Source organism: Ammospiza caudacuta, chromosome 4 (genome assembly GCF_027887145.1).
Source record: "Ammospiza caudacuta isolate bAmmCau1 chromosome 4, bAmmCau1.pri, whole genome shotgun sequence".
Taxonomy (NCBI): Eukaryota; Metazoa; Chordata; class Aves; order Passeriformes; family Passerellidae; genus Ammospiza; species Ammospiza caudacuta.
The window spans coordinates 51,835,623-51,857,725 of NC_080596.1; the positions used below are offsets into that span (position 1 = coordinate 51,835,623).

Genomic DNA, 22,103 nt, shown 5'->3' on the forward strand with positions numbered 1-22,103 from the left:
TGAACTATTACTCATTTCCAGATGCATTTCAGATAGACTTTGATAACACTTGTTCCAATGAATTCCCCATCTGCTTTGACAATCAATAATTGTTGGCCTGTAAACTAAATACAGTGAGTAATAATATTGTGGGAGTTTTGCTGTTTAAGCTGATTAGAATCAAAGCTATCCCAGTCTCACCCTCTGGTAGAGTTACATTTCCTTCTTGCTCACAGTAGCACTGCAGGTAAATTAGCTGTAGGGTGAGACATTTATCAGTGTGAATAGTAAGCAGGGACAGGTGTAACTTCTTGCTGGATAGATTTTATCCAGATCACTTCCCTAAATTTACCCACTGCCTAGCTGTAGTGCTGACTCAGAGGTGATGGCAGCACACATTGATGTATGAAGGGAAGACAGAACAGCATTATCACAGATGTAAACTGGGTTAAGTTATTCCCTCTAATATTCTGGTAGTCAATCTTGTGTGTTACTTGTCTGTCCTACTTTGAAATACCACTTCTGCCTCTGTGATTCTGTGATAGGCTTTTAGTACCAAAACCAGTAGCCTGGACCCACCTGTGTTAAAGCCACCAAAATTACTCTCCTTTGTGTATACAGTCTTTTATACAGACATGGACATGAGGTTATTTTGATCAGCTTATGGGTGTGAGTTGGACTTTCTTACTGCTAGAATTAATGTACAGGGAGCATTGAGGTTGTGGAGAGAGAACCATGAATGAGACCATCTCTTTTTGAACAGTATGTTTTTTTAGTTCCACTTACACCCTTTGTGAATTTGCACTCCATTTGTCCTGGAAGGACAAAGGCATCTGCAATTCTGACTCACTGGCTTGTGGCAAAAAAAAAATGAAATTAATTATGTTCAAGTCATCATATAGATATGTCTTGAGACAGAGGGACTTCACTGGAGGTGGGGAAGGTGTGGTTTTGGGGTTCTGTTTTTGCTTTTTTGTTAGTTTTGTTTGGGTTTATTAGTTTGAATTGGGATAATGCCTAAAAAGTTGACAACTCAGAATCATTTATTATATTCAGAAATTTATACTTATGGCCAGGTCCAGGAATCTTGCTGGACACTTCTAGATTGTAAGTACTCCAAGAATCCCTATTTGGAAAGGAGGTTTCTGGAGCTGGTACAAAGAATGCTAGCTACTGTTTTACACAGTTTATGAGCTTGGAGGAGCAAAGCTAAACTCAGTAGCAGCTTGAAGACAAAAATCATTTTGTGTTCAGTACATTATTTAAACTGAATTGTGCTGCTAGATTTTATATTAATTCAAGAAGCAGTAGCATAATTGTTACAATAAAAGTTCATTGAAAGTGGGCAAACACTAATACAGCCTGCAGGAAGTGTCTGCATTGTCTGAAGCCACACCCAGAGATGCATCTTTGTGTGCCTTCCCTGTTTTGCATTCTTTTCTTCTGCACCTGCTATTGTCTGCTGTCACAGGCTGAGTGATGGAATGAGACCTTGTGCCTGATCCAAAGCAGCTACTCCAATGTTTTAGACAAACTAAAAATTGGTTTGCTATGAAGTAGGTATTTGTTACCAATGGCTTTCTGAGAAAAGTTCTTGAAAGCAATTTACTCTTGGTGTGTTCATCTCAAGAAGAATATCTGCTTTTTAGTTACTGCTCTGCCCTCAGAGTTAGAGATGTGTAAAATGAGCTGGAGTTACTAGTTAAAAATTTAAGGTTAGGAAATATGCAATACAGGCTTGGTTTGTTTTTGAAAAAATACCAAAAAATTGTAGTCAGTATTAAACCCATCTGCTTTCATTGTTAAAAATTTATTTTCAAAATAAATAAACGTTATAATAGAATTTTGTCAGTGTCTCACAGGCAACAATAACTGTATTTCTAAATTTATTTTACAGAATAAAGATCCCAAAATGTCCCGAGTTGCACTGGAATCTTTGTATAGGTTATTGTGGGTTTATGTTATTAGAATTAAATGTGAAAGCAACACTGTAACTCAAAGGTAAGTTCATTATACAAAGTATTTTAAACTACTGATGATGGAGATTTTATTCCAATTTAGTGATATCAGAAGAGAGCTTGAAGCCAGCTCAGGGATGGTTTAGTCAAATAAGCAGTAAATATTTTGTAAAAAACCAAAAGCCCTTGAGTACTTTGATGGAAGAAGGAATAGAGTCTCGAATTGTCTTTGCAGGGATAGAAGAAGGCAGAGAGATGAGCAGGAAATTTATTAAAGTCAAAAGGCACCAATGGTGACAGAACAAATTGGATATGAAGTGTCCATCACTAAGTATGGACTGGAAATAAAAAGGTTTTATTTATATTTGTGTATAATGAGAATTTGGAATAGTCATTCAGATTTTGCCCCTCCTCCTGACTATTAGTAACTGGTTTAAAACAGGATATTTTTCAGTTCATAGAGGAACCCATGATCCTATTGCCTGTGACAGCTGGTGCTGGGCTTCCTGTACCTGATCCTACCTGTATAGGCTTCTATATTATTTCATAGTAGGTCCACACACACGCACACACACACACTCACACTCTTCCAGATTTGAACTGTAACATCTGTGCTGTTATAAGTATCTATTTTTAAAAGATCTTTTTATTTCTTTTTGTTTCTAAACTCTTGTAGCCGTCTCATGAGCATTGTATCAGCACTTTTCCCAAAAGGGTCGCGCAGCGTGGTCCCACGAGACACACCTCTGAATATATTTGTGAAGATTATTCAGTTCATTGCTCAGGTAAGAATGCATCTAGCTAGAGCTATAATAGTAGGATGAACATTATTTGGAAGAAATTTAAGTTTAAGGTTCATTTTTGAAATGTTTCCACTGCAAGTGGTCTCATCTTGAGTAGAATTTCTCCAAATATGTGTAACAAACAAAAGAATTAATTCTCTTTCAATTGGTGGCAAAATTTTTTTTTTGAACTTCACAAACTCGTATGTACAAACATTATGATGATTAGTATTTACATTTGTATTGCACTGTTGCGTGCTGTATATATATATATATATATATATATATATATTTATATGTTTGCAATATAATTACTATATCCATTATGGTAGTTTTATAAGGGACAAAGAATCAAAGAATTAGAACAGCAATACCTATTTATGTTTAGCCTGGAGACTGACCTCAATAGACAGAAATAGTATGCAATGAATGCAGTAGTATATAGTCAGCATTACATTATGATTTATATTATTTTAGGTGCATTTCTTGTCCTAATATCAAAATGCAAGATGCAATATCACAAGATGAGCTCTCATTAATCTTTAACTTTATATATTAGAGACATCTTTTCCTGTCTTAGAAATAGCTTGTCTGTGCTTCAGCATCCAAAACTATTTGCTTTTGGTCATACAAGGATGAGGCAGGATGCACAACTCATCACTGTTTATATTTTTATATTTATATTTATATGTAGTATTTTTTTCTACCTTAGGGCTTCTCTTTATCCCAATTTCTTTTTTCTATAACAGCTCATGTTATTTGTAGAAATGTATTTGATCTGATGATGAATTGTCTGGGAATTTTTTCAGGAGAAATGGTTCAGCCGTATCAGGGGACGAGCTGTGTTGAATTGTACTAGATTTTAAAAAAAGGTCATAAGAATACGGAGGAAAAAAGAAATATTTTAAAAACTTTTAAAAATAAATTTTAAGACATAATACCCAGTAGCTGTGCAAAGCCAAGAAATTATGCATATTAATGGGAAAGAGATGATCATACAAATCTGTTTTTCTTTGTAGGAACGTTTGGATTTTGCAATGAAAGAAATAATATTTGATCTTCTTAGTGTTGGAAAATCACCTAAAACCTTCACTATTAATCCAGAGGTAATAAAAGCTCATTACTTGCATGCCATGAGAACAAGGCATTGAGGGATTTTTGGGGAGGAAGTGGTTAACTTTGTTTGCACCGAGATAAAAGCAAATTAATGAGTATCTGAAGGAGTGTTCTGCTAATACTGAAGAAGTAATTGTTGTTGTGCACTGTTGCTGTTTAATTTTAGGTGAGCAAGCAGTTCTACAGTTAAGACTGATTTCAAGAACAATTTCAGAAAGTATGGGGGTTTTGGTACAGTGTAACTGTAAAGCATTTTTTCAGGAAAGTCATACCTAGCTCTTCAAGACCCAGTCTAACAGATGGGATGTTTAGCAATGTCTGTCTTCAGTGTGTTGCTCTAGAGGTTCATATCAAGTCCTTGAGTGCTCAGTACTATAAAATATTCTGTATCTTAGCCTGGGCCCAGTCAGTTCACTTGAATCAGAAAGTGGAGCGGCACAGAAAACTTAAGCTCTATTCCTGTTACTTCATTACCTTAATATGCAACATTTAAATTAGGTCTGTCTTGCTGTCTGTTTAAAAGAGAGGAAAAATGCAATTTGTATTTTGTCTCTGTGTTACTTCAATATTGTAATTTTTTCTCTTTTCCCTTTTTTTCTCCCATTGTTGTGCTTGAAGAGGATGAATATTGGCCTCAGAGTCTTCCTTGTCATAGCAGATAGTTTGCAGCAAAAAGATGGTGAACCACCAATGCCAACAACAGGAGTTGTTCTTCCGTCGGGAAATACTCTACGTGTGAAGAAAATTTTTCTTAATAAAACACTGACAGATGAGGAAGCAAAAGTTATAGGTATGTTGTATTCTTTTGTAAGTTGGCATTTCAATATGTATGTGTATATTCCCAATTATTCTCATCAGTAAATTAGTGTAACTTTATTTATGTATTTATTTTAATTGTTAGCCAGAATTACTTTGATTTTTAGAGAGGGCTGCTAGACATTAATGACCCTCTGGTGTCTCAAACTAAACCCATGTCTTAAAGTGTTTTGCACTTATTGCAAAATAAGTACAAAGAAGCCTGAGTGCAGTGAGTGTAGTAAACAGCATGGCAAGTTTTTTTTTTTTTTTCTTGATGTCACTCTAAAAATGTCCCAAATGTCTCACAGCTGAGTGGAGTAAGACACTCTAAATCCCTTTGCCTTGTTGATCTTCTATGAATGAGGTAGTCATCTCAAAGGACTGTTTCAACATGTCAAATTTAAACTAGAACTAAAAAGCTTGGAATTGAGAAAATGAAGAAACAGCTAATGGTTACTTCATTGTTTTTGTTTTTCCTGCAGGAAACTTCTACTTTTGTATAATGTCTTATATTTATAGATATGTATTTCATAAATACATGCATTTGTTTTGACAGTTAAAATATATATTTCATGTCGTCTGTGCAATAAGAAACTTGTCCTAACCTGAATAAGTGGCAGATTTTTTAATAAAAATATGAAAGAAGGTGATGGAACTCACTCTTTGATTTTTCAGGAATGTCCATATACTATCCTCAAGTCAGAAAAGCACTGGATAGCATTCTTAGGCATTTGGACAAAGAAGTTGGACGGCCCATGTGCATGACTAGTGTGCAGATGTCCAATAAAGAACCAGAAGACATGATTACGTATGTACTGAATTACAGCATTTTCGCTGTCACAGTAGCATCACATTATTTTTATTCTCTTATGTTGCAGATGCCATCATTAAAGTGTTACAGTTGTGAGGTTTCTTCTGGACTATTAAGTGAATGTTAGTTTCGTTAATTATTGATAAAAATGTATGTTACCTCCATAGTCGTGGCATGAAATTGAAAATACATTTCTAGTGTACTGAAGTAAATTTTCTGGTCTCTTTATTGATTATAAACTGCTTTTGTAGGGGTGAGAGGAAACCTAAGATAGATTTGTTCAGAACTTGCATTGCTGCTATCCCAAGACTGATTCCAGATGGCATGAGTAGGACTGACCTCATTGAATTGCTTGCAAGGTAAGAGAAACAGGATTGTGCTCTTAGTGGATGTTCTGTTTCAAATGCTGCATGTGCACAATTGTCAGTGCCCTCGCTCTGCAGCGTGAGTCCCTGCATGCACACTCTGTCCTCGCTGCTCCTGCCAGCCTTCTGCAGTTGGTCAGCTTTTACTGGCTGTAGTAGCAGGAGGCCAATTTATCCTGCAGACCTTGCATGTATTTTTAGAGAGAGTATTTTGAGAACTAGGAATTTTTTGCTGTTGCTTTGTTTTTTTTAACCTGCTATACTTTTTTTCCTCCCTTTTTTTCTTGTGTTGCGAATACTATATATTTTCATAAAGTCAGTCCTGTTTGACATTACCAAAATTTGAGATAGGCACCTGGGGGAAACTTCATTATTTTTCTCTACTAATCCTGCTTTGTTTTTCCATCTTTCTGTGATCCAACACTACGCATATTCTTCCATCTCTTATCTCAGTTTAAATTGAATATACCCTGTCAGTACTGATATATAGTTGAGAAGATATTTTTAAATTATAAATGTAAGAATAGTCTGGCACAGAAATACAGCACAACATATCGCTTGGAAATTCTAAATTCATTTTCATATAAAGGGTTGAGTTACATATATAAAAAGTTAGTAATAACTTAGGAGAATAAGATTTTTCTAACACTCTTTCTTCAATGTTTAAAATAATATTAAAGACATAAAATTATTAAGTAATATTATAATACCGGAAGAAGTGTCTTCTACTATAGCAGGCTTAGATGGATTTTTAGGTATATGTTCAAAGGATTGTTTTGTGAATTTTTTCTCATATCTAAAGTAAGTGTCCTTTAGCTGCAAAACAAATGTGTTGTTTTCAATTTTAATTTGAAGAAAATAGCCTATACATCACAGGGTGCTGATCTGCTGAGCTTAGACACCTGCAAAGATGCGCCTTTGTTAAAAACTTGATAGTCTCTCTTGAACACAGTTTATTTATATTAAGTTTTGTGAAACTTTGCATTATTTTGCTTTAGTAGAAGTGCCTTCTCTTACTAGCCAGTTTCAGTTTTATCCAGTGCAGGAAATGAATCTCTGTGGAACTGTTCTGCATTGTACAGTAAAGAAGGAAGAGTAAACACCAAACTTTAAATGATAAAGACTGGTTAAGAGTATGCTTATTTAGGGTGATGATTCCAATGTTTTTTCTAAACAGGCTGACAATTCATATGGATGAAGAACTTCGTGCCTTGGCTTTCAATACACTCCAAGCATTGATGCTTGATTTTCCAGATTGGCGGGAAGATGTTCTTTCAGGATTTGTTTATTTTATTGTGCGTGAAGTGACTGACATCCACCCAACACTTCTTGATAATGCAGTAAAAATGTTAGTGCAGCTCATAAATCAGTGGAAACAAGCAGCCCAAATGCACAATAAAACCCAAGATGCTCAGGTATATCTATATAAGATCCTTTGGTGTTAAAACATACTTGGAATCTACATACAAACTTAGTAGTGGGCTTTACTGGTTTTGTTAAGTAATAAATATTCAGCTAAATTTCTTACAACACTTGAAGACTTCTAGATCTCTCATTTTAAGTTAACATTTTTTATCAAAATAAAAGTAGTCCCAAATTATTAAGTATTATGTGAACACTAATTCATGACCACATTTTGCTTACATTATAGGAAATATGTAGGAGTTATTAAACAGTAGAATTAAGCCCACCAGTTTTTACTTGCCAATAGAAAGGGTTCAAATAATTTAATATCATAATTGTTTACAAAAGAGTATTGCTTGAGGTTTTTGAAATTTTGCTCTCATTGCATCATCTTGTGAGAAAGTGAAATAAAGATGTTCTTGTGGTATTTGTTTGGACTAAATTCAGAGAGGTAATAAAAAATGAAGTGACTAATATTATGTCATTCTCATAATGCAAAATTTGACCAGTAGCCAAAAATCTGAATGTTTTATTTTTAAATCAGCCATTGCCAATAATGGAACTGCATCTTAGCTGTGTTTAGTTTTTCTTTATTTGCTTAACTTCTGTGTTGTTTTTCTTAGCGTGGTGTATCCAATGGGGCTGCCCATACCCTTCCCCTGGAGAGGACCCTTTACTCCAGTGTATTCCATGTGGTGGAAGGCTTTGCTTTGGTCATCCTTTGCAGCACAAGGCCTGCCACCAGGAGATTAGCTGTCAGTGTTCTCAGAGAAATAAGGGCCTTGTTCACACTTCTAGAAATTTCAAAGGTAACAGTTGATGACCCATTCTTAGGCTGCCTGGTGAAACTGCTTTTATTTTTTGGTATTCTTTGAGCCTAGTATGCTTTGTGCTTTTTGTAGAGTGATGATGAGTTGGCTATAGATGTAATGGACAGACTGAGTGCTACTATCCTGGAGAGTTTCATACATCTCACAGGGGCTGACCAGGTAGGACTTTTTATGTAAAGTTGCTTGTAAGATGAAGTAATTCTGTAAAGCTATCCCAAATAAATAGTCTGTATTTCAAATGATAGCGTCATTATGTTCATGCTGATTTTAATAGCAATTTATCACCGCAAAAAGGCAAAAATCTGAGGTATGTCATGAGGTTGACTCCACCATTGTAAACTTTCTGACTGATAGTGTGTTGTTATCACCACCATATAAACACTGAGAGCTGTGTCTTTATCTGTTTTTTCTCATCTTGCTCACAGACTGCAATTTCTTAAAAGCAAAGGGCACTGCTTTTTTCTGCAGTAGTACAGTGTCATAACAGTCAATGTGCCTTTATCCATGATGAATGCTCTAATAGCTGTCAGTGAATAACAGCTGAATTCCACACTTAGGTATTTATCATAAACTCCTAAGTATTAAGCAAACTTCTGATTTTAGGAAACAAATTGGAATCCAGTAGTAAGGCTTTTAGAGTACAAAGCTTTTGGAAGAATTAAATCTTTATGCATGAAAGGGTCTTTTTCTAGGATTTGCTATTTCCTAATACCAGTTTGTTCACAAACAACATGTTTCTATAGCTGTTTACATTAAGATCTTCTGTAAAAAGCCCCATAAATTACTTTTTTCTCTGTTATGGGTGTGCTTTTGATACTGATACTTTATTAGATAAATAACAAAAGATATTGTTGCTTAAAATACATGGGTATTAAATATTTCCTCATTGTCTTTTCTATGCACGCAGACTACTTTACTGTACTGTCCCAGTTCAATAGATTTACAAACTCTGGCTGACTGGAATTCCTCCCCAATCAGCCACCACCTTGATGTGGTCAGTCCCTCACATATTTGGATATTTGCACATGTGACTCAAGGCCAAGATCCATGGATTATAAGCCTCTCAAGTTTCATGAAGCAGGAAAATCTTCCAAAACACTGCCCAACAGCTGTAAGCTATGCTTGGACATTTGCTTATACAAGACTTCAGCTGCTGTCTCCACAAGTGGATATCAAGTAAGTTTATTTCTTAAGTAAATACATTATACTATATTGAGTATTATTTCAAGATTTATCATCATTGCAGTGTCATTATTGTTTCATTGAGGTAACATAAATTCTTTATATTGTCTGTGGATTTATTTCAGCTTTATATAATAAAAAATTAAAGCAGATTTATCTGCATAAAATATCATCTGCAGCAAACATTAATTAATACCTTTGGCCAAATTGTAGTTCAGCAGATTTGAATATAAAAGCATGCATTATTGATGTACAAGTCTGCTCTGAATAACTTACTCAGAGTTTACTATGTTAACAATTGGAGAAGTCGTGGCATATGCATAACTGAAAAATAAATTCAGTAGAAAACCAAAGTAAAATGTAGTAAGCTTAATTTACTCTACTGAGCTCTTATCTTTCTTTTTTAATAGCAGCCCTATCAACGCAAAGAAAGTAAATACTACTACAAGCAGTGACTCCTATATTGGGCTCTGGAGAAACTACCTGATTCTTTGCTGCAGTGCAGCATCTTCTTCAAACTCCTCCACTTCCACAGGCTCTGTGAGATGTTCCCCTCCTGAGACGCTGGCGTCTACCCCAGACAGTGGTTATAGCATTGATTCAAGAGTAAGTTCTTCTAACACTTTCTGTAAATAAGTCTACATCTTATTGAAAATAGAAACACCAGAGGGTGTATTGTGTTCTATCGTGGTTAGAAACTGGTATAATTTGTCTGAAAATATTTTTAGGATACCTTTGTTTTTCATTTGTTTAGAATACTGTTTTAGTTTGCTTTTCCCAGTCTGTGGTATGTTTTTAAAGCAAATCCAGTCACATAATGAAGACATTTACCAAATCTCAAAATCTTATCTAGCAGTAATAAGGAAATGTTTTGTTTGCTGTTAAAGGGGTGGTTTTGCTGTCATTAGACTTCTGTAGTTCTGAGAAAATAGACTCTCACTTCAATAACTGAAACAGGGACCTATTCAGGCATGATGTATCTTGTATATTTTCCCAATCACAGATACTTTTTTGTCTTCATATTATCTGCAGATTACAGGGTTTTTTCCCTCTTCTTTTGCTTCTTTTTGTTCATCTCATTTTTGGCTTCCCATAGAAGATACAGTAGACATAAAGATAATTCATGGACTATGCCGCAGATTTTTGACAGAAGTAGCCTATTTCACTTGTTTGTTACCAAGATACTTTCCCCAATTCTGAGAAACTATAGAGTGAAAGCTTTGTTCTCTTTGAGAACTACTCAGGAGTCTAAGGAGTTGGACACCAGAAATCTACTTCTTCCCCAAGGAGGGCAGATACATTAATATGCAAAGCATCTGTATATCATATTGTGCAATTCATTGTCATATGAATAGGAAAATTCAGTGATGCAAGAAGTAGTTAATACTACTTTACTATTTCAGGAAATCTTTTCCTTGTCAAAGATAAATTTCACTTTTATCATTTTGAGTCACTGGTCCAGTGTGAGTAGACTGTGAAATTACAGCAGATGTTTTCATGTCACCACCTTGTGGTAGCTACTTCATTGTGTTTTGTTCTGGTTTTCTTCTTAGATTATTGGCATTCCATCCCCTTCCTCCCTGTTTAAGCACATAGTTCCAATGATGCGCTCTGAGAGCATGGAAATTACAGAATCTCTTGTCCTGGGACTTGGCAGGACCAACCCAGGAGCTTTTAGGTAACTGTTGTGTTTCATCTATTTCTGTTCTAATTGGTTATAAAGCTGGGCAATTTGAGCTAATTTTTTATTTCCTTTTTTTTTCCTTTTTTTTTTTCCCTTTTAAGAATTTTTAAAAAGCTATGACAACTGATTCTCATTGTCTTTTCTAGCATTTAGAGGCATGATAGAGATGGTTAGAGATTGTAAGAATTTTATGTGGAGGTCGTGCCTGCATAAAGAAAAAGAAGTTAGTAGAAAGAATAAATAGCTTATTGGTATTTAAAGCTGCTGTTATCTGAAAGAACAGATTATGTGAACTAATAACATTTGAAATGTTAATAACAACCAAGTTTGTAGTAGTTGATAAACTCTCCTTACTGGTATTGTCAATTGTTCTTTATGAGGATGAATGAAGAGAGAGAACATCTGAGGGCAAGAAAATCTCCTGGGAAGGCCATCAGATGTTCTCTGACAGCAGCCAAACTCTGCTGCTGAGAGAAATTATGAGTTATAAAGTTGAGATTATGAGTTATCATGAGAATTATAAAGTTGAAGCATGCACAGCAACCAACTCTGCTTCTGCAGAAGGAACAGGAATTGCTGATACCGTTGGTTTTGAATAAGATGATGCTTCTCTCCAGTCACTTGTGTCCCATATGATCTCAGATAAAAAATCAATATTGATATTAATGCCAGGTTCTTAGTTGTTGTGTTTTGGTTTATATCCCTTGATAATCTTATAATTTTATATGATATCTGACTTTATTTGCTGCCAGGAGTAAAGCAAGACTTTGTGCCATGATCCTGAAGAGCTGCTTAACAGCTATGAAGTCTAGAAAATGCTTTCAGAGATAATTTTACCAGAAATCCTTGATTTCTGAATTAGAAACAACTTGTCCAGCAAGTTAAAAAGAAAAAAACCTGATTCCTCATCAGTTTTATAATTTCAGAATGTGTTTTTTTTTTCTATGACCAGCTTTTTTCTCTGTCCAGTGCATGTACTCACACCAGATGCTAGCTGTAGCCTACCCCTCACCATTGCTGCTCTGCACTGATTTGGTGTTTAGCTTTTGTGGTTTTAGGCACTGTTCCTCCCCACTTGTTATGTTTTCTCAGGAACTTTTTCCATTATAGACTATATACATGCAATCCACATACATTTATTAGAATAATATTTTTGCTTTGTGTAACTGATCATATAAATTCTTTTAGGTATCTCTTGATCTTCATTGTAAGACTACCCTTTACTATATTTTAGCACAGAAAAGTTTCTTCCAAGTTATTTTCTGTGTTTGAAAGAAAATACATAACAATATGCCTAACTTTCTTGTAAATGAGTACACCACAAACATTTGTGCAGCATTCTGATCACCTGGACCCATTCTCTGAAGGAGGAACTTTGCATGAGGTATCAGAGGAGTCAGTCATTTACCAAAAACTTGAAGTGGTTTATGCTTTTGATATATCTCAGTTGGGGCACCACAGGAAGTAGAATGTGTCCACTCCAACAAATCTGGAGACAGTAGTTACTATGATAACAAATATGAAAGTAAACCAAATATTTTTGCCGTAGTATCTGATCTCCTTTCCCCGCCTCCTTTTTGAAGTCATATGAGAATCTTAGTTTGGCAGCAGGAATCGAGTAGTGATAAAAACTGTGGAGCTTCAGAACAAATGGGGAATGTAAGCACACTGTCAAAACCTGTTTCAGTTTTCAGAGACTGGTCTAACTACTGTCAGTGTATTGTTACTGGACTTAAAGAAACAATATTAACAACTAAATGCATCATAACAGCTGAAGGGGCATTGTATGATAAGCTGCCAGCATCTTCTTTTCCCCATAATGATATCCATCTGCACCATATGGCTTTGTTAAACTCTTAATATGAAAATAAATGAAAATTATATGTGATAGAAATAAGCCATAATACTTGGAGAATGCAAATTAGGGATAATTGTTGGGACATTAATTTATAATCTCCTTTAAATTAGGAAAATATCTTTCTAGGAAACTTTGCTTTTAAAAGCTACAGATAAAGAAGGAAAACCTGAGGGTATTTTAACTTCTGTTGTAATACTAGTTCTTGAGAAACATCTTTCAGCTGAGATGTTAATTTAATGTTTGTTTTTATCCTTTTAATTATTTTAATTCAGGGAACTAATAGAAGAATTACATCCTATAATTAAGGAAGCACTTGAAAGAAGGCCAGAGGTAATGAAATAATTTCCATTATACTCAGTACAGTTTTAACTGTCTTTTCACAAAGAGAAAGTGTTAGTTATTTTCTTTAATTTTTGCATTTAAAAACAGTCAGTTTAACAGATAAAAAAGTGAAATATTGCTTTTTTAAATGATTGTGAAGTGTTTGCATTAGAAGATCTTCATGTTTGAGATTTCTGTTATTCCTCTATCCGAGATTTTATTTCAAATGATGAAAAAAATACAGTAACCTCTTCCTCATTCGGTTAATTTCTTTAACCTAATCATAGTTTTACACAATTGTTACTTTGTTATATCATCAGCGACATTCCCACAATTAGTGGTAGCTATGACATAGAATTGAGTTTAAATCTCCACTAACTTTGTTGGGGTGTGGTGGTGGTTTTTAGGGGAAAAGATTGTAAACTCAGCTGACTGCTCTAATGAAAATGATGAAAAGGAGCAGCGCTTCTGTTTCAAAATGTCCCTGTACTGTTGTGTGTTGTGTCAGGCTTGCATACAAATCACAGAATATTTTGGGTTGTAAAGGACCTTTAAAGGTCACCTAGTTCACCCACCTTGAAATGAGCAGGACCATCTTCAGCTACATCATGTTTCTCAGAGCACCATCAGCCCGACCTTGAATGTTTCTACTGATGGGGCATCTTTCATCTCTCTGGGCAACCTGTTCCAGAGTTTCACACGCTCATAATAAAAAGTGGTCTCTTTTATATCTAGTCTAAATTTACTCACTTTTAGTTTAAAACCTTTGCCCCTTGTTGTATCACAACAGGCCCTGCTAAAATGTTTGTCCCCATCATTCTTACAAGCCCTTTTTAAGCACTGAAAGGTCACAATGAGGTCTCCTTGGACCCTTCTCCAGGCTGAAGAGCCCTAGCTCTCACAGGTTCTGTTCACAAGAGAGGTGCTCCAGCCCTTTGATCATTTTTGCAGCCCTCCTCTGGACTCATTCCAATATGCCCATGTGCTTGTGGACCCCACGAGGCAGTACTTCAGGAGGGGTCTCACGAGAGTGGAGCAGAGAGGCAAAGTCACCTCCCTCAAAATATGTGAGGAGACTGCCTGTTGCACTCAATTGTTTTGTATATTGCACTTAGTGACAAGAGGCTGGATAATACATGTAATAGCAAACCTGGTATATGTCGGAGCTGCAACAGGGAAAATGTTCACTGTCTGGTTTATTAAACTTGTTAGCAATTTTGGTAACTTATCTTAAAAGATTGGCACCTCTGATAACAGATGCCAGTTGTAGTACAGATATAATAGTGCTTTTATATTCTACTCTGGTTTTCTACTTAGTTTTTCCTCAGCTTCATGTAATTTTGTGTTTCCTCTGACGGACAGAACATGAAACGGCGCAGGCGTCGAGATATTTTACGAGTACAACTGGTGCGAATATTTGAACTGTTGGCAGATGCTGGTGTCATTAGTCACAGGTAGGGGCAGCATGCATGAGAAGTTCTTGGTGTTCCTGAATTGTCACTGACTGACTCAGTAAAACAAGCATGCAAAATTCATCCATGAGTTTCAGTATATCACTAAATAAATAGACATGGGGTTATAAAACTCAAATTTTGCTGTTTTCTAATCCCTCTCACTCCCATGTTCTTTGTCACTGTGTTCTATGTTTTATTTAAGATGTTACTGTTCCCCATACTTTGAACAGGCAGTACTTCATGATCCCTTTTGTTTGTGTGTGCTCAAACATCGCACCACTTGTGCAAATTGTAACTGTTCTGTGATAATTCAGGAACTTCTGCCTTACTTAGAGTGCTGGTGCTAGTCAGCACATCCTATGCAGAGAAGGCTGCTGCTCATTAATGTTGGACTTCTGAAGGCTGGAGAGTGTTAACTCACTTGGTTTTTTTTTCCTCAATTTACCCTGCTTGTGTAGGGACACTTCCAAAGAAGAAGTTTTGGTATATGTTTTACAAAAGTCCCTAGGAAATTTTTTCCTATGCATGTGGAATTGTGTAAGAGCAAGTAGTCTAGGAGATGGTTGGCTCCTTCCCCCCACAATTTGACAATGATACTTAGATGTGTATTTGTCAGCCCTAACAATATATGCGTGAAATTCTCAAGTGTATTTCTTCAAGTGTAATTCTCAAGTGTATTTCAGAATATTGACTCGGGAGCATGACTGAAATGTCTATCAGCATGCTGATATTATAGAATCCAACTATTCTTTCCCTTATCTTTTAAGGTTCTCACTAGAGGAGGGGGAAGGGACTTCGTGTTTGAAGATTTTAGTTAATATTTTTAACACTTGTCCCCAGTAAAAGAGCTAGTTCTGTGGAAGGATAAGTGACTTCAAATAATTAGGTTTGATTCTTAGTTTGCTTTCACTGGAATTTTTTACTGTATTGCTGAAGTAGAAGCTGGATGAAGAAATTACTTTGAATTAAGTATTTGCAGTGATGAGGGTGTAGGGTTTTTTAAAGATAAAAAAACATAATGATGTTTTTCAAATGTTGTATGTAATTACTGTGCTCTTTGATTTTCTAAATTTACTTTATTTGTTCAGTGCAAGTGGTGGCCTTGATAATGAAACACATTCCCTCAACAACACTTTACTTGAGTATGTTGATCTAACAAGACAACTCCTAGAAGCAGAAAATGAAAAGGATTCTGATACATTGAAAGATATCCGATGCCATTTTAGTGCCTTAGTGGCAAATATCATCCAAAATGTTCCAGGTATGTCAAAATGTAACTTCTGATTACTGATTATTTAATATGCAGTATATTTTAAAAAAACAAACCAACCAAACAGAAACTAAACCAAAAGACACTTCTTATCTGAACTTTCAGAATACTTTTATTAAAATAATTAGTGACATCATTTTTGAGTATAGCTTTAGTAGTATTAGTTTTAAGAGATTTTGGTACTGTTTGGCAAAGTCCTGTTGATTGTCTATGTATTTGAGTTCTGTGTACTAATAAATAACTCATTCTTGTACACTACTGGCATTAAACAGGACAGTAGTCAATCTACATCCAGGCATTATGGTGTTAAAATAATAGTGGATCTTTACAGGGATTTTTCCTTTTATATTCATAGTTTGGGTCTGTTTGCATTACATGCTTTATCTTAAAGAATTACAGGAGGAGTGTGTATAACTGTGTGTATTTCTTACAGTTCACCAGAGAAGAAGTGTCTTTCCACAGCAGAGTCTACGCCACAGTCTATTTATGCTGTTCAGTCACTGGGCAGGCCCTTTTAGTATCATGTTTACTCCCCTGGACAGATACAGTGATAGAAACATGAGAATAAACAGACACCAATACTGTGCATTAAAGGTATTTTAACACTTGTGAATTTTGGAAATAGATTGTTATGTCAACATGATGCAAATTCAACATTTGGGCTTTTAGATGTGGTTTTCACATCCATGTTTTAGCACCTCTTTATTCCTTCTGCTTACATGTGTATTTATGTCAGTCCAGCTTTTCCTATAATGTGACTATTGCACTTGCTATTGAAATTTCTTATAATCACTACTGAATGTTCAATTCCTCACTTTAGTTCTCATTTGCTTAAGTTAAAGGCTTTCATCTAAATGTACATTAGCAATGGAACTGGTTAATGGTGTATTAACTCTTCAATATGTCAGCATTTTAGTATTCACCCTTCCTTGTATTTCAAAGTTGAGAAAAAATATGATTTAATGATATCTTGAATAAAATGTTAAACATTTTTTATTACCCTTGGTCTTTCTCTCTTAACAGGTTAGTATTTAGTTATCTGATATTTTAGTGGACTGAGTGAGAGCAATTCCTGTATCTGAGTTACTAAAATGTGTTTTTCATTGCTTTCCAAAGGCTATGTCTGCTGTACTGTGTTGTGGCCCTGTTGCAGACAACGTTGGGCTTTCATCTGATGGCTATTTATACAAATGGCTGGATAATATTTTGGATTCACAAGATAAAAAGGTAATACAAGCAATGTCAGCATCACTTGGCAACTATCAGTGCTTCAAACACGTTTTAGTGAGTTTGCAGACAGATTTGCCTAAGTGCTGTACTTAAGCTCAAAGCTGTTTTAGTAGCACAGGGTTTTGCACTGCCTTTCATATGTATTCACCCTGTTGAGGAAGGTGGTCCCTAATCAGACACCAAGAGAAGCAGAAGGGAAGAGGAAAGGACAAGGGGTGAAGCGCTGTATATTTTTTATAAACTGATCAACCATGTTAAGCTGTAGTAATAAGTCAGGTGCTCCACAGATTTAAAGGAGATGAGATTTTGAACATGAACTCTTGTGAGACTGCAGAGTTCCTTGGGGTCCTTTGGAGTTACTAAGACCAAGATTTTAATCTAAACAGCAAGGTAAGCTTTAAAGGCAGGACCTCTATTGCCCTATAACGGTAGGACTACATAAAAATACAGCTCCTGTGGGCTACTTTGAGTCCAGGAAAGATGCAAGTCTCCATGTGGATGTATCCCTTGTATCCCACTGGAATTCTTGCTTGCCTTTCAATGCTTCTTTGTATCTAGTGCTTTCAGGGCAGTGTTTCACTGTGAGACAGAAAAAAGCTCAAGCTAGCCTTGGGAACTGAAGGGGGAAAAAAAGTCAGTAGAGCTCTAGTTATTTACACAATAATTTATGACTGTGTGCAAGTTGAACAGTAAACAGTGTGATAGAATTCTCTGCTGCCAGTTTAGTCTATGGTGTCATTGATTTTGGATGAACAAGATTTTATGTTCCCAAAGGTTTCAGCTTTCTTAAATAGTTGTTTCCCTGTTTTGTAAGTTGGTCTTTTTTTCTACATTTTAACATATATATTTACTCTTCTCTAGGTTCACCAGCTGGGCTGTGAGGCAGTCATGCTGCTCTTGGAACTCAATCCTGACCAGAGTAACCTCATGTACTGGGCCGTTGACCGGTGTTACACAGGTTCCAAGCGGGTGGCAGCTGGCTGCTTTAAAGCCATAGCCAACGTGTTCCAAAACAGGTACTACAGCATTTTTCAAAGCTTTAAAACTTCCATTTTCAGTGTGCTTTTATGTAGAACTGTGGATTTTGCTTCCATAGAGAGAAAATATCATCATTGTGTGTGTGTGTTCCTAGAGAAACTTGTCAAAATGTTATGCTGTCCCCTATCGTGTTCCTTGTAAATTAAACTTAAATAAATTCAAATCTTAGAAAACCAAATCTAATTTTATTTTTTTTTCATACTTGCCATTTTTTCCTAGGGATTACCAGTGTGATACAGTGACCCTCCTGAATCTGATACTATTTAAAGCAGCTGATTCTACTAGGGCTATCTATGAAGTTGCTATGCAACTATTGCAGGTTTGTAAGCTAATTCTGATTATTATTTTTTCTTTTAAAATAATAATTGCCCTATATATTAAAAAAAGTCTGGCTTTGTTTGGTTTTCTTCAGTAAGGAAATTGAAAAACAATGTTGTTTTTTCCTTCTCTATTTTAGTATATAGTTAAACCAGATCCTTTCCTGGCATAAATAGACTTTCCTGAAAGTCTGTCTGTTTCCATGCACTCAATACCTGTATTTTCATAGTACCTGCTTTTTAATGAAACAACCTAAATCAGGACTCTCTTGATTTGGCCCTGAAACAGAGTGATACATAGCTCCCTTTGTCCAAAAGCACCTCAGAGAGAAGCAGATTGCTTCCCAAGCCTTCTCTGTCTGCTGGGGCAGCAGTCTGTTTTCTGATTTTTGCACTATTACCAAACATTTTTTCATCTGTCCATATGGAGAGATGACAGTGAAGATCTTGTTACCAATTTAATTTACTTTTGTATAGTCCTTTCTGTGGTCATTGAGGTCACATTAGTGTTTAAAAATCTGTGCTGATAGTAGCTCAGACCTTAAGTGTTGGAGATTTTTTTAAGGTTTTTTGGTCAGCTGAATTCAACAGTGAAGTCCTCGCTGAAGTCACACCCTTATTGATATATCATCCCCATCTGTCTTCTCACATGGACACTACTTGTTAAAATCAACCCAAATTGATTTTTAAAATATCAGAGTGCTTTAGCCTCCTGCTGCCCCTCTACCACATCAGAGATTGTGTGGTTCCTGTCCATGTCTCATAGATGAGCAAAAATTGGTGTTGTTTGGAAATGCAAATGTTAAATAGTATTTCACATTTCTTTATAGATAAATTTGTATTTAAGATGGTATTTTGTGAAAGCAGGTTTTGGAACTTTATTGCTGGTAACTCATCAATTAGAATATATCTTAGCTAGTCTTCTATTCATTTACCACAATGTATGGCAAATGCTGTAGGTGTATGGAGATCTGCATAGATAAGAAACATTAAATGAGAATAGATAAATAAACTTTAAAATGTACATGTAATGTACAAAATGTAATGTAGATACATTAACTTAAAAAGTGATTTTTGTATAAAAATTTCTACAGTAACTGTATACTTGGCTTCAAATTCTGAACATTACTGTTGTAGATTTTGGAACCAAAGATGTTCCGTTATGCTCACAAACTGGAAGTTCAGCGGATGGATGGGGTTTTGGGACAGCCTTCTCCTTTACCACATTTGTATTCTATGTCCTATTATCAACTGTCAGAAGAATTAGCAAGGACTTACCCCGAGCTGACACTTGCTATCTTCTCAGGTACGATTTTAAAACAAAACAAAAAACTTCATCAACTCAAAAGCATTGTAGGAAATGTGTCATTCTTATTTTTCAATAACTGATTTATATGTAATTCAATAAAATCAGGACACCAACATCATCATACTGAATAGAGACAAAAAAGCCTACTAAGTGACAGTTTTTGTTCACTGGTGTTTGAAATATATTCAAGGTGAAAGAACATGAATCAAAAATACTTTACTGACTTTCTAATAACCATGGAAAATCACATTATAGAAATAATTTGCAATTTAAAAAAAAACATTCTTTCCTTGTTCCCTTTAGTGTGTTATTTGTTGTAGATTGCTTAAATACATTATTCTGCAGCATTTTTAAACAATTGCAGAATAATAACCTATTACATAAATTAAAAAAAAAAAAACTACTATGACTAATATAAGGAAGAAAAAAATGTGTTTTTTTGCCAAACTTGGTACATTTTTATGCCATAAGTTTTTCAGTTCCCTCCTTCAATTCAAGGAATATATGTACACACACACACACGCACACACACACATATATATGTGTGTATATGTATATATATATATATATATATATATATATGCATACTAATGTGATTTCTTCATCATACTGTTTGTCAGCAGTGTCTTCAGTTAGCTCTGCTGAAGACCATGGACTTTTTCATTATGAAATGGCACTAGTCAGCTAAACAAAAAAAATGCATCTGTATCAGCATGACATTATATCAGTGTGGTGTGCTGGGTTCATGATTGTTGTTATCACCAAGCCAGTTCTCATTATTGATTTGGAATTCGTGTATGTACCTAATTTTTCAATGGCAGAAGTGAGTCAGAGAATCCAAACAGCTCACCCAGCTGGGAGACAGGTCATGCTGCATTATCTGCTGCCATGGATGAACAATATTGAGTTGGTGGACTTGAAACCTTTGCCAACCATTCGTCGGCAAGACGAAGATGAGGAGGATTCTCTGAAGGACAGGGAAATGATGGTGAACAGCAGACGGTGGCTACGAGGAGAAGGCTGGGGGTCACCACAGGCTACAGCTATGGTTCTGAACAATCTGATGTACATGACTGCAAAGGTAAAATTAATTACTTATGTGCTTATCTTCTTTCAGTGGATTGTTCTGTTTAGGATGCAAGAAAATACTGTTCAGAGGTACTATGTCACTGAGCTTTCAAGAGGTACTGTTCATATTTGTGAAGGTGCTTTGTATACCCAAACTATACCCTACAGTTTTGAGGTATTCCAAGAAATATGTAATATATAACATAAATGTCATAGTAATTGTTATGTATAGTGACAGTATATAACTAATGTTTTGCCATATGGATGTCTAGCTGGATAGAGAATACCTAACTGCCTGTGTACCTATGATCTCAAAGTGGAGTTTTGGAACCTGTCTTGCTACCTGATTGACTCTCCTTCTTCCTATCATAGCTACTTCCAACAGAGAAGTATTGCTCACATGCAGTGCTCCTGTCAATAAGACTCTTAGTGATGAGAGATTGTGTTTTGAACTATCAATTAAAAGCTCTTGTCAGTGTGTGGTCCATGGAGTGTTATTCAGTATTGTCAGGAACTGGGAGACTGGGTCTCTGTTAAGTTTCACAGAATTGTTCGAGCTTAAAGGGACCTCAGGAGATCATCAGGACCAACCCTCCTACCAAAGGAGGGTCACCCTGAGCATGTTACACAGGAACTTGTCTAGGTGGGTTTTTGGTCTCCAGAGAAGGAGGCTTCATGACCTCCCTTAGCAGCCTGTTGCAGTGCTCTCCACCCTCTATGGAAAGAAATTCTTCTTCATGTTGAGATGGAACTTGTGTGTTAGTGTATGTCCATTGCTCCTCATCCTGTCGCTGGGCACCACCAAAATGAGTCTGGCACCATCCTCTTGGCCTTTGAGATACTTATATGTATATTAATGAGACCCTCCCCTCTCAGTCTTCTCTAGACTAGAAAGGCCCAGCTTCCTCAGTCTAATGTATTATATATCAATGGGATATAAAATATGTACACATATCTTAAGATATATTTTTATATAGGTAAATCTATAGAAGAAAAGGTATTTCCAGAGAACGTTTTTTAAAATACACATGAAAGCATCATTCCAGAACATTAAAAAGGCAACAGTTTCCTACAAGATTTGTGTCTCTTTCTTCTAGAGCTGTTTCACTTGATCAGTACAGATAGTTTCTGAGTACAGTGTTTTCTGATGAAGTTTTCAGGACATACATTTATTTTGTTTTCTAGTATGGTGATGAAGTGGCTTGGTCGGAGATAGAAAACGTCTGGACTACTTTGGCAGACAGCTGGCCAAAGAATCTGAAAATAATTTTGCACTTCTTGATCAGTATTTGTGGAGTGAACAGTGAACCCAGCCTTTTGCCTTATGTG

At 35.7% G+C, this 22,103-nt stretch overlaps 1 protein-coding gene across 3 annotated transcripts in view; it reads left to right on the plus strand.

Moving 5' to 3' along the window:
- FRYL (FRY like transcription coactivator) overlaps window positions 1–22,103 on the plus strand; it is a 162,660-nt gene that overhangs the window by 90,162 nt on the left and 50,395 nt on the right. For all 3 annotated transcript variants that reach the window (XM_058803962.1, XM_058803959.1, XM_058803960.1), the window contains 22 exons: window positions 1,877–1,980; window positions 2,614–2,722; window positions 3,739–3,825; window positions 4,454–4,625; window positions 5,309–5,441; window positions 5,696–5,803; window positions 6,987–7,224; window positions 7,837–8,022; window positions 8,116–8,202; window positions 8,951–9,219; window positions 9,636–9,831; window positions 10,779–10,903; window positions 13,040–13,097; window positions 14,451–14,542; window positions 15,631–15,803; window positions 16,246–16,406; window positions 16,929–17,039; window positions 17,904–18,058; window positions 18,300–18,399; window positions 19,535–19,703; window positions 20,528–20,787; window positions 21,960–22,100. In XM_058803962.1, coding sequence (XP_058659945.1) covers window positions 1,877–1,980; window positions 2,614–2,722; window positions 3,739–3,825; window positions 4,454–4,625; window positions 5,309–5,441; window positions 5,696–5,803; window positions 6,987–7,224; window positions 7,837–8,022; window positions 8,116–8,202; window positions 8,951–9,219; window positions 9,636–9,831; window positions 10,779–10,903; window positions 13,040–13,097; window positions 14,451–14,542; window positions 15,631–15,803; window positions 16,246–16,406; window positions 16,929–17,039; window positions 17,904–18,058; window positions 18,300–18,399; window positions 19,535–19,703; window positions 20,528–20,787; window positions 21,960–22,100 — 3,234 coding nt within the window. The remainder of the gene's footprint in view (window positions 1–1,876; window positions 1,981–2,613; window positions 2,723–3,738; window positions 3,826–4,453; window positions 4,626–5,308; window positions 5,442–5,695; window positions 5,804–6,986; window positions 7,225–7,836; window positions 8,023–8,115; window positions 8,203–8,950; window positions 9,220–9,635; window positions 9,832–10,778; window positions 10,904–13,039; window positions 13,098–14,450; window positions 14,543–15,630; window positions 15,804–16,245; window positions 16,407–16,928; window positions 17,040–17,903; window positions 18,059–18,299; window positions 18,400–19,534; window positions 19,704–20,527; window positions 20,788–21,959; window positions 22,101–22,103) is intronic.